The sequence below is a fragment of the Lytechinus pictus genome, chromosome 9 (assembly GCF_037042905.1).
Source record: "Lytechinus pictus isolate F3 Inbred chromosome 9, Lp3.0, whole genome shotgun sequence".
Classification (NCBI taxonomy): Eukaryota; Metazoa; Echinodermata; class Echinoidea; order Temnopleuroida; family Toxopneustidae; genus Lytechinus; species Lytechinus pictus.
This window is the reverse complement of record NC_087253.1, coordinates 9,892,378-9,905,322: the sequence shown is the minus strand read 5'-3', so window position 1 is coordinate 9,905,322 and position 12,945 is coordinate 9,892,378. Positions and strand designations below refer to the sequence as shown.

At 36.6% G+C, this 12,945-nt stretch overlaps 1 protein-coding gene across 1 annotated transcript in view; it reads right to left on the bottom strand.

Moving 5' to 3' along the window:
* LOC129268315 (condensin-2 complex subunit H2-like) overlaps positions 1 to 11,516 on the bottom strand; it is a 33,566-nt gene extending 22,050 nt beyond the window's left edge. The window contains exons 1-7 of the mRNA XM_054905887.2: positions 11,379 to 11,516; positions 8,161 to 8,318; positions 7,156 to 7,237; positions 5,738 to 5,889; positions 3,002 to 3,162; positions 2,046 to 2,132; positions 625 to 692 (exon numbers count right to left, since the gene is read on the bottom strand). Of these exons, the coding sequence (XP_054761862.2) occupies positions 625 to 692; positions 2,046 to 2,132; positions 3,002 to 3,162; positions 5,738 to 5,889; positions 7,156 to 7,237; positions 8,161 to 8,318; positions 11,379 to 11,483 (813 nt within the window). The 5' untranslated portion in view covers positions 11,484 to 11,516. The remainder of the gene's footprint in view (positions 1 to 624; positions 693 to 2,045; positions 2,133 to 3,001; positions 3,163 to 5,737; positions 5,890 to 7,155; positions 7,238 to 8,160; positions 8,319 to 11,378) is intronic.
* Positions 11,517 to 12,945: the final 1,429 nt, after the last annotated feature.

Here is a 12,945-nt window from a genome sequence, read left to right as displayed (position 1 = left end):
ACCAAAACCCAAGAAGAGAAGCAATCTTATTGGAAAGGAACAATTCAAAAAAAAGTTTCATCAAAATCAGTTATGAAATAAGCGAGTTATGGACATTTAAAAAGTCTTGTTGTACTTTCTATGGGGATCCTCAAATTGGCAAACGTGCTTCAAAATGGCTGATTTTGTGGACAACTCTCCATTTGTTTTGTACACAAATTTTCAGATTTCCCCCCTTTATTTTTCATATTTCACATTATCTCCTCCTGACCTTGACATATGCGGTGTGAATTAATTTTTCCCATGATATATATTGTGCTCAGAAGGAGGCAATATGCAATTTGAAAGATAATGAGGAAAATCTGAAAATTTGTGTACAAAACAAATGGAGAGTGGTCCACAAAATCAGCCATTTTGAAGTACGTTTGCCAATTAAAGGATCCCCATAGAAAGTACAACAAGATTTTTTAAATTCCATAACTTGCCTATTTCACAACCCATTTTTATGAAACTTGTTTTTAATTGTTCCTTTCATTTTACTCTTTCCAATAAGATTGATCCTCTTCTTGGGTTTTGGTTTCCTTTAAACTTTTGCAAATGATGGTAAATACAAGATAGTTATTACTATTAATGTGAGAATCTAACCTGCATTGGTTGTTGATCGTCATCATCGATCAGATCATCGAAGGGCAGTCCCATCTCAACATCATCAGCTGAAATATTGAAGAAAAAAAAACCCTGGTTTTTTTTTAGATTAGGGCAACCGGCAGGTCATTTTTTTTTTTATGTTCGAGAGCTACTTTTCACAGCCTTCCTTCAAAATCTTGGCCCAGTCTTACAAAGAGTTGTGATTGATCTAATCAATCGCAACTATGGAAAGCCAGCAAAGTCTAAAATGCATGTTTGTTTACAAATTTTTTTAGATATGAATGTATATCCATACATTCATTGATTTCTTGACAATTTGGTGTGATCTCCTTTGTTTACAAAGGACATTTTGCAAATTTCCTGCAGAAAAAAATATGACACTGATGGATTTCCATAGAGACCCTGTGTACTTTTTTCCCTGGAATAGGGTTTTATTACACTTTTGCAAAAAAAGATGGTCAAAAGATAAATCTACTTCATCATCTGAAATATATGAAACATAATGGGTTTTTTTTCAGATAAGAATTATGGTGAACTTAGTTATGGAGGTTAATAGGTTTTATGTTTGGCTTAACCCTATCTAGGCGGGGAGAGGGGCCTCGGAGGCCCCCCCCCTCAACGATTCGCGCAATATTTTCGCTGCACGAAATATGTTGACCGCGCCGCTCACTGACTTTTTACTTTCAAGTCTTGCGCAACTTTTGAGACCAATTTTGCGTCACCCGGGTACGTGGTTCCGAAATTACGCAACATTATGTAAGTGCATGTCATACAAAAAATTGCTCAAAAACGTGATTTTGTGTACAAAGTCAATGCAAATTGTGTTTTCAACCAAAAATCATAAATGTATGATTATTTTTAGTTTTGCTGGTCTAAATGTATTTAGTTTATGCTTTTTATGATCTCAGAAGAGTCCCCAACAAATTTCATTGAAAAACAATGAAAAACAAAAGGTTGAAAAAACAAAGAAATACATAAGAAATTGCAAAAAACAATATAATACATAAGAAAATGATTTGATATTGCAATTTTGTTCAAGTACACTTGCTAAGAATACCACAAAGCTTCTATACCAAAAATTAGAACATTTGGAGCTTTATTTAGGGAGTTCGAGGAAAAAGTATGATTTCACATACTAATTACGCATAAATTAGCATAATTACTTAATAGCGATTCGCATGAGAAAAATTACTATACATTTGTGTAGATTATGTCCCAGGCAACCCGTGTGCCAATTTTCGGCGCGATCGAGATCTCAAGGGGGGGCCTGGGAGGCCCCCCCCCCCCCCCCCCCGGCCATATGAACTCCCAAAATACCCCGGCCTAGATAGGGTTAACATGCATATTTTCCATCGGAGCAATTGTCGCTGGAGCCGATGCCATGGAACCGATGATATTCAATTTGACCTTTGACCTACCACTCATATCATGCTTAGGAATGTCATCCGCTATGTCATCTGGGATATCAGGTATGACGTTATCATTCTTCACAGGACTGAATGGAGCTAGGGAGCAAAATGGTAGAAATGGTTCATTAGTATACAATATTACACATCAGTAAGGGCAATAGTACAAATTATATGCGCAAGATGCCTTTGGAACAGTTCCGATACGACCCCACATACATGCGGTGTCCCCAAAGTTCAATTTTTTTTAAGGATTTGCTGATTTTTGGTCCATTTTCGGTGATTACTTAAACAGCCCTTTGGCGATATTGCTGGAATCTGAAACCAATACCGCCATCTTAAAGATCAATAATTCAATCTTAGAGATCAATAATTCAGTCTTAGAGATGAATAATTCAGTCTTAGAGATCCATAATTCAATCTTACACATCCATAATCCAATCTTAGAGATCAATATTTCAATCTTACAGATCAATAATTCAATCTTACAGATCAATAATTCAATCTTAGAGATCAATAATTAAATCTTAGAAATCAATAATTCAATTTTATAGATCAATAATGCAGTCTTAGAGGTCAATGATTCAGTCTTAGAGATCAATAATTCAATCTTAGAGATCAACAATCCAATCTTAGAGATCAATAATTCAATCTTAGAGATCAATAATTAAATCTTAGAAATCAATAATTCAATTTTATAGATCAATAATGCAGTCTTAGAGATCAATGATTCAGTCTTAGAGATCAATAATTCAATCTTAGAGATAAATGATTCAGTCTTAGAGATAAATAATTCAATCTTAGAGATCAATAATTCAATCTTAGAGATCAATAATTCAATCTTAGAGATCAATAATTCAATCTTAGAGATCATTAAATCAATCTTAGAGATCAATAATTCCACTCTATTTATTTAGCTATATTTATTTTCAGCCCGGAGTACCCCTTGAAGATGAAAGGAATCTCACCATTAAGGATGAAGTTAGCTGGGGTTGAGGCAGGATGTCTCATCATAGATTGTTCTAATAGAGATAGATGAGACGGGTCGATGAGGAGCGCTCTGGACGAGTGAAACATCGAACTGTTGATACGGAAGTCTCCCTTGTAGCCTACGGTCTCTCCCTTACGGCTGAAATAATAATATGTCCATTTATATAGCACTGTTACTGTGTGCATATGCGCTTTGATATGTGGTATCATATTATTAACCCGGCTGTAGCTGAGCCGCCATATCGGCGCTAAAGCACCAAGGAATAAATCCTACCAGGTACCTCACCTGGGTCAAGTGCAGCACAGTGTGGATAAATTTCTTGCTGAAGGAAAACATGCCATGGCTAGAATTCAAACCCACAACCCTCTGTTTGAAAGGCGAGAGTCAGAACCACTAGACCACAACACGCAAAGATGAAAAGATCAAGCGGTTCATTTTCAAATGGTTTAATGCCAATTCATCTACTATCATTTAGTATCAGGAGTTGGCTATAAACGGGTGATTTTTGGTTTTACTGTGGCAACAGATTTTGGTGTTCCTTTTTAACATGAAATAACAATATTTTTTCTCTCAGGTTCAAGAAAAAGAGTGCCGGGTCAAAATCCAAAATGGCCGCCAACCCCCCCCCCCCCCTCAAAAAAAAAAAAATCAGTTTTAGCCACTTCTTTATTTGGTGGTCTTTTTCTATGGTTTTGGTGTCTATTCATGTTTTTGGGGGTAGGCAATTTGTTTTTCCTAAAATTAGTACCATTATTTGAAGAGTTAAAAGGTGATTTTACCTAAATTTACAAATTTTTAGACCCTTTTTCAGTCGAAAAATAGGTTTAATCGTCTTGTGGCTCTTGGATATCAGACAATACGAGTTGAACAGTAGCAAGCAGCTTCATGTAGCTATATTGTTTTTACTCCTCTAAATTGGGTTTTACGGATATTTGCGATATATTTCTCATTGATAAAAAGTCATTTATCCATACACCTGTAGGTGCCATACGGTATACAATGTACTGTACATACTACACTGTATATATCCATGCATTGACCACCATGACATATAACAAGGCCTGTATGTAAACTATAGTGTCATAGAAGTGAGCTCCTGAGGTTAAGAATTAGTTTGTGAATTGTGAATTTGTTTGCTTGTCAGCTGATGTACATGATGTCAGGGGCCGCGGAACGGTTTTCAAAGTGGGGGGCTGAGCCAAAAGTGGGGGGGCTGACCATGCTAAAAATCACAATCATATGGTCATTTTTACGTTTTTGTACACGGTTTTGGAAAAAAGTGGGGGGGCTGAAGCCCCCCCCAGCCCCCACGGTTCCGCAGCCCCTGGATGTAACCTGGGGAGCGTTTCATCAACATTTTTGTCCGACAAGTTGTCAGATCTGACATCTTTCCTTGATTCTGATTGGCCGAGAGCCACTGTTACTATGGTAACTGTCGGATAAAACAGGACTTGTCAGATAAAACGTCTGACAAGTCCTTCATGAAACACCCACCTGATAATATAATAATAATATAGAGTAATTATAAAGCGCCAAATCCACATTGATTATGTGCTCAAGGCACTGAAATATACTTGGTATATTATTATTACCCCGGCTGTAGCTGAGCGGCCATATAGGCGCTAAAGCATTCAAGGAATAAATCCTACCGGGTACCTGATGTAACATAAATTACACATACTCTTCACATCATGTACGTATGTCACATTTTTAGCCATGTCTTCTTCATTTGGAGTTTTTTTACCTGGTTGTTGTGACCAACCTGGGGCTATGTTTGCAGGTAACTACCATGGCAACACTAATCAACAGCCAATCAGAATCAAGGATTCCATGCAAGTTACCATTGGATGGCAAAGTTACCGTTATGGTAACTTTTACGTAACGGGGCCCAGAATACATGCAGCTACAGTGTAAATGCCATCATGTGGGGTTGGCTATAATCCATTCATTGTTAATATTTGCCCCTCTCCAACCCCCTGAATTTATTTGACAAAGCATGCCTTCATTTTCCGAGACAAAACATATCTTCAGTTTCTGAGGCATCTATTTGTAAACCTTCCATGACCTTACATGTATATAGTTCATACAGACCTTGTTATGTCATGGTGGTCAATGCATGGACATACATGTATGCAGTGCAGTATGTACAATACATTGTATACTGTAAAGTCCCATGTATAAATGTAATTTTCTTATTTAATAGAATATATTTCAAACATATCCGTAAACCCCAAATTCGAGGAATAAAAGCAATATAGCTATATGAAGCTGCTAGCTACTGTTCAACTAAAGTCTAATATCCAAGAACCAGAAGATGATGAAACCTCCTTTTTGCTGACAAAAAAATAGGTAAATTTAGGTAAAATCACTATTTAACTCTACAAAAAAATGGTTTAAAAGTACTACATGTAATTTTAGGGGGAAAAATTGCCTGCCCCCAAAACATATAAATTGACACCAAAACCCAAGAAAAAGACTAAGAAATCAAGAAATTGTGGCCAAAACTGTGATTTGGGGGGGGGGGGCTTTGGCGGCCATTTTGGATTTTGGCCTAGCACACTTTTTTCTCTGATCCGTGACAAAAAATATTGTCATTTCATGTTGATACATTACAAGCAATAAAAAAAAATGTTGCCATATCAAAATGACAAAAAAAAAGTATTTTTGGCCCATGTATAGCCCACTCCTATTAGTATACAGCAATCTCACTTACTTTGTCAATGGTATTCCTCGATCAGCTCCTTCCACTTTGAGCAACGATAAAGGTGTTTGAGCTAGAAGATGTCCAGTCAAGTTGTGATTGCGGTCATTTTCTTCCTTTAGGTCAATGTTCTTTGCTACCGGAAGATCATCTAATGATAAAAACTTTTTACATTGAAAAAAATAATAATAAAATGATGATGATTGATGACCACAACATAACAATAATAATGATAATAATAAATAAAAGAAACTAATAATAACCAACAATAATTTAATATGTCCTCTATTGATAAGTGGACTTGCCCTACAATATTGAAATTTAAGGCATAGTGAAAACCAAAAGAAAGGTACAAACATCGCCCCAAAATTATATTTTCTGAGCGCTGACACATGTAGTCTAACAAAGTATGTTGTATGGAGATATCATGTTTGAGAGAGTCTAACAAAGTACGTTGTATGGAGATATCATGTTTGAGAGCTCATCAAACTTCATACCTCAATTTCACCTTATTCTTTGAATCTCTCCATAACTTCTACATGGAGTCCAGCTGTTGTAAATTCAATTCTCGCTACCCCAAATAGAAACAAAAATCTCATAATGCGCGAGACGAGATAATTTTCACTCCGTCGGGTCGTCATCACCACTTCCGGTTCAGAGTCATGCTCGCGCGAGGTTCGCGATAATGAGTTTTCCACCACGCTGAAATCGATGCCAATCAGCGTAATATGTACAGATTATAATACTTTTTATTTAATTTGGTCATTTTTGATTCCATTTGAATTATAAATAAAAATAAAAAATATATTTCACGTGAAAATAATTTTTATTCATGTTTTTATTTGGTTATAAAAAAATTAAACAAAAAATGAATATCTTAAAATTTTGCATTTAGCGACCGGCCTGACATCACGATCGTATTCAACTAGACGCTAAATATATACACTACAGCATTCATTCCGTTCAATTTTTCGTCGACCATAAAATGGATAAAAAAAAAATCAGTTTTGGAACTTAAAAAAATCTTAACTGACAGAGGAATACCGTGCAATGGAAAGCGTCGGGCAGAATTAGATACTTTAGCAGAAAAGGCCGTTAAACTATCATGAAAGAGAGGGTTGTGATCACGAACTTTCCGAGCGAAAGCGACGTTGTGTTGTGGATGAAGGCACTGTTGATCTGAATGGCAAAACAGTGCATTGGACTTCCGAACAGGAAGTTGTAATACCGAAAAGCTATCCCATAATGCAATGCGCGTTACAGGGATTTTTCCCGGATCTCGGCGAAATCGTTATTTGGGGTAGCGAGAATTCCATTTTTTTGTCATTTTGAGGTGTGGGATCTGTTTTCAAAAATGAATTTCAGAAATCATTCTGGCCAACTTGTTTGGGTTTTTCGATAGGGGCTGTTCACATGTCCCCATTTCTCACCTCGATTTCATTCTTTTTAAATGCAAACGATGCATCTGTATCTTTTCCTTCAGCATCAACTGAACACGCCTGCTGCATTTTCCTGGGAAAAAAAAAAAATGAAGGAGAAAAGGGATGTATGAGCACTGAAGGATCCAGGGGGGGGGGGAGGCACAGCCGGCCCATGCCCCTCCCCTTGGAGAAGCAAAATTAAAATTTGTAATGTAAAAATGCAGTTGAAACAGAAGTGTTGCCCCCCCCCCCCCCTCCCTCCTTTTGAAAGTGGAGACCTTTTTTTTTTGCTTGTTAAATTTTTTGTGGGACGAAATCTGCTGAATTTTTGGCAAACACACGTTTTTTTGTTTTTTTTTGCTTGTAAAATTTTTCCTCTGAAAATGTTTTTGTTTTCCTTTTTAGGAATGGGTGTGATATAATTTGTCTATTGATATACTGATGGTACAGGAAAAAACATTCTGAAAACACTCTGAAAATGTTTCTGTTTTCCTTTTTAGGAATGGGTGTGATATAATTTGTCTATTGATATACTGATGGTACAGGAAAAAACATTTTCAATTTTCAGAGAAAGTGACATTTAACTGAATTTTTACCATTAGGAAAGCCGCTCGCGTGTGACATCACAAATCAAGTGTCAAATCTAATAATTTTTGTTATTCTTTGATGGTTCTTTTCTCAAAACCTTCTGCAGTATTTCTTATTATTTTTTGTGCTATTATTACAATAAACTGTTTGTCAAGGGTGAATTTCTCCTTTAAAGTTATACACTCCAGGGATTCGAGAGGATGCTTGTTGGACATACATGTGCAAATCCAAAACTTAAAATTATAATTATTTTCTTAATCTTTAATGGATTTTCCTCAAACCATGGCTTCACAAATATATTTTTGTTCTGCTATTTTTACAACAAACTTTTCTTCAGGGCGAACTCCCACTTTAAGTCGACCAGATTCATGTAGCCACGGTAAGATTTTAATATTGAAGGGTGTAGAAACTTGCAAATTAACTTACTTTTTACTAGCAAGCAGATCTAAGGTTTGGTAGACCAGGGCATAGAGATATTCCACTTTCTTGCTGTAGATACAGGCTGAACCCTGAATTAGAAGCGCTGCCTCCGCAAAGTTCATTGTGGTAGAACCGCCATCGAAGCTGATTACAATCACCTCCATCTAAACAAAAATCACAAAAAGATTCAAATCTGAATTTGTGCTCTAGTTCATTTGTATTAAACAGAAATGAAAGAAACATCACAATGACATTGCATATAAATACAGGAAGTTTCTAAAAACAGGTAAACAAAGTTCGAAGGTCAACTATTTGGGCCAACCGGTGTGTTGGCTCAGTTGGTAGAGCGTCTGTCTCACATCCGGGAGGTCAGGGGTTCGAACCCCGGCCGAGTCAGACCAGAAGACGTTAAAAGATGGGAGTTGCTGCTCACCTGTTTGGCGTTCAACGATTAAAAGGAATAGAGCCTCATCGATCTGGCGCTGCACAGCGGCTGCCGGGCCCATGATTGGGCAAAGCAAATTTTCAGAGTATTTCATTTCATGTCTATTTCGAACAATAAAATATCGATTTTTTTTGTTTTTTCTACATCAAGACTACCCTGTTTATATGATTTATTCTTTTTTTTACATGATTAAGTAACTCATCAACTTTTATTTGACACCTTGCTCACGTCCCAATTGTCATCGGCCACAGAGTTATGGTCCATCGAAGGTGAAGGGTAAAAAACCTACTTTTTCCAAGTTTTGGGTTTTAATGTACATGCACAAAACCAACTTTGTTGTAGGGTTTGGGTTTCATCGTAGAATTTCCCTCTTCATAGAGAAATGCTATCCCATCTGTTCACCTTTGTGAGTGACTGGCATTGGCATTTCAACTGCCTATCTGCAATCATTGTACAACGCCTACTTAGCTTGTTGTACGCGAGCAAATGGGAGGCTGAATGTCAAACATTCGTACCGTTGCACAAAAGACGTACCATCCAAAATGTACCGTCCAAAATGTACCGTTGCACGGCTTTAGGAGGTGACGTCACAATACGATTTAATTCATTGCGCTAGGTAAAAATGAACAATACGCGTATAAGCCAGCTGGCTAAATGCGCAAGGCTGCCCAAGGTCATGTGCGCTTGTGTGATTTTGCTTTCTGCTTTCGGTATTTTTGCTCCCTTTTCATAGATTACTATAGGGATAAACTCTTTGTTTTTTCATATTTTCGCTAAATTCTGAGGCGTTGTACAACACAAATAGCGAATATTCTTATTCGTGCAATGGTGCGAGATTTCGCATTCGGTGAAAGAAAGAAACGCTCTATTCACCTCATGCGAAATCTCGCACCATCGCACTCATGCCTATTCGCTATTTGTATACTGTTGAACCAGTTATTCATCCAAACCTTTTGCACCAACATATTCCAACGTTTCAACAGTACATGTATAATAGCTCCCCTTTCGACGTTGACCGTCTTGCATTGCTCTTCTAACCGATTAGAAAAAAACGTGACTACATTTGCACGTCTCATATCACTTTCTTAATTTAATTCTCCACCCCGATCACCCTTGATACTGCATTATATACCTTCATTTTTTAATGCTTAATTTTGACATAAATTTGTATGTTATTTTCGTCTATTTATTTTTCTTTTTTTTTTACTCCAATTTTATTTTTACCAATTGTATTTTACCCATGCTTTGATATATTTTGTTTTTCGTTCTTATTTTTGTATGTTTATTTATGTTGATATTATTTGTTATCATTTGTCCACGACATTGCTGAAAAGCAGCTTCTAGCTGAAAGCAGGCTTTTTAACCGTGATTAAATAAATAAAATACAAATACCATTGCGGGACTGTATTAAAACAAAGAACATCTATCTCATGCTAAACATGTGCCTGCAAGTCACAAAGGATGTGTTCGACCAAAAGTGCAGCTACATGTAGACACCAGTTATCTAACTTTCCCTCGAAAAAAATATCAGAATAGTAATAACATTTCACCAAAATTTGAAGGGATCCCTCTGATGAAACCAAAACCCTACAACAAAGTGGGTTTCGTGCACGTACATTAAAACCCGAAATTCAGAAAAAGTAGGCTTTTTACAATTTGTCTTCGATTGACCATAACTCTGTGACTGGCGACAATTGTGACTTTAATATTAAAGCAAGGTGTCAAATGGAAGTTGATGAGTTACTCAGTCATGTAAAAAATAAATCACAAGAATATATAATGTAGTCTTGATATACATGTAGTTGACCTTTGAACCTTGGTTATCCTTTTTAGAAACACCCTGTATGAATATAAATCGAGAATGTACATCTTTTTTCATAAGTAAACATAAGAAATATAGAGCAAATTATCACTCATGATCAACATAATAAAAACAAACAATATGCATTTATATAGCGCCATCTAGAAATATTCTATTCCGAGGCGCGTTGTTATTATCATTTTTTACCACGGCTTTAGCTCAAGCTGCCTTTCAGAAATACAGGCACATTTTTGTAGAGCATGATGAAATACATATACGTCAGTACATCTGCATTAGTTGGGAATTTGTCCATCCTGGAAGCCAACAGATATTACCTCAGTCAAATCAAATCCAGACAAATAATACATTGATTTAAATTGGGCTAATAATGTGAATGAGGTCATATCTTGGGCACCCATGGACCGATTCGCACCAATTTTGGGTTTTACATGTACATGTACCTATTAAAGGTGACAGGACATTTGCTTCGGCGACAATTGCTCGGGGCTTACTTTCGTCCAAGATATAGCATTAGGGTGAGGGTTGCAATAGCATTTTATGTTAGGCTTAGGATAGGATATAGTGTTAAATCCAGGGTGGAAGTCGGTCATTTCATTATTGTGTGATATTTGCATTACAGCAGAGCGATTGTCGCTGGAGCAAATTTCCTAGAACCTTACCGAAATGGTATAAGAAATGCTGAAGTGCAACAACTTTTTTTTGTGACGTCACCAATGCGGTACTCCACAATCTATACCCCTTCAAAAAAAATATAAACTGGGTGGGTTTCATAAAGTTGTTCGTAAGAGCGACCTTAAGAACTGGTGAACCTTTCTTACATACTGAATAATCACCAATGACCATTTGATGGTGAATATCACTTACCACAAGAAAGGATCACCAGTCGTTCTTAAAGTTGCTCTTAACTTTATACGAACAGCTTTATGAAACAGCCCCCTGTATCCCAGTTTGCCATACCTCAGCAACATAATCCTCTAGATGTGATGCAATGTCAACCTCCCAGTTCTTCGCTAGATCCCTAATGGGTTGAAGAAGGTGAGCAAACCTCGCGTCGGATTCCATCTCGACAGGCAATCCTGTAAAGAGAGAAATGTCAAGAGATAGCAGGGAAAAGTTGAACTACCGGTATTGCTTTCGACAAATAAAAAGAATAAATCTGAAGAATTAGAGCTAGGTCTAAATCAAAATTTCTGGCTGCTAAAACTGCAGACTTCCTCAGCGAAATGGTCTTGGCTCTTTGTTTATCGTCTTTGACACGCAGCCTACGTGAGGCTGTGTCAAGTCTCCATGATAAAGTTAAAAAGACAATGACAAAAATATGAAAAAGGAAAGACTTCCATATGTCCCCTCCACTAATTAAAAAAAAAATACTTCTCCAAAACCCCCTCATTTTGTTCTCTTTTTCTTTTTTTTTGTCTTCTTACTTCCAGTTGGAACTTGGATCAAAACCTCTCGCTGCATATATCGAGGCATCTCCAGTCTGTCGCCTTACTCACCGAGCTAGCAGGAATTGCTGAAAGCCATGGGTTTCATAATGGTTATCTTCTTCTTTCCTTGGTTGGCAACCAGTCAGGATTGACTATTTTTGCCACAGCTTTTGTTCATTTTCAATAGCTTGTTATTATTTTTTTTTCCTTTCCCATTCCTTTTTTTTTCTTCTCTCTCTTTTTTTTTCCCCCTTCCTTTTCTTTTCTCTTCTTTTATTTTTTTTCCCGTTTCTTTTCTTTTCTTGTTTTCTTTTCTTCTGTTTTTTTCTTTTCTTTTCTTGTTATTTTTCTTCTTTTTTTCTCTTTTTCCCTCTTATTTTTTCTTATTTTAAATTCTTTTTCTTTTTCCTTTTTTCTTTTTTTTTCGTTTCTTTTCTTTTGTTCTCTTTTTTCTTTTCTTGCTTCTTTTTTTTCCGGCATTTTTTTCTTTTCTTCTTATATAGACATATTGTATTTTTGTCCTTTTAAAGTGATAATTCTTTTTTCTTTTCTTTTTCCTCCCCCTCCTTTTTTTTCCTGCTATTGTTTTTCCCCCTTTTTTCTTTTTTTTCGTTTCATTTCTTTTTGCATGCATTCTGTTTCTGCAGCACATTTGATTTTCTTCTGCTACAGTAAGCTGCAACAGAGAAAACAAAAGTAAACTGGATATCATATCGTGTGTGTGTGTGTATTTGAGTTTTGTTAGACGTGTATCAATCAGATATGACTATGTACATCTGGGACCGACCTTTAACGTCACCATCCGAAAGACGCGACCAGGGCTCGAACCTCTACATCAATTTGTAACTTCCCCACACAGCTTGGATTACAGGCGCACGCCAAAACGCCCAGTTGTAATATCAACCGATATTACGACTAGTCTACTCTCCAAGAGTATTGGGTATTTATTTTTCTAACTAAATAAACCGATGCCATTAGGAATTACACACACTCAAGATTTTGACGGAATAAAGCCATATTTTGGTATGTATCCAACTTTTCCTTCCTAAATCTCTTAGATATAGAACTATGTTAGATAGTTCTTGATAAACCTCCAT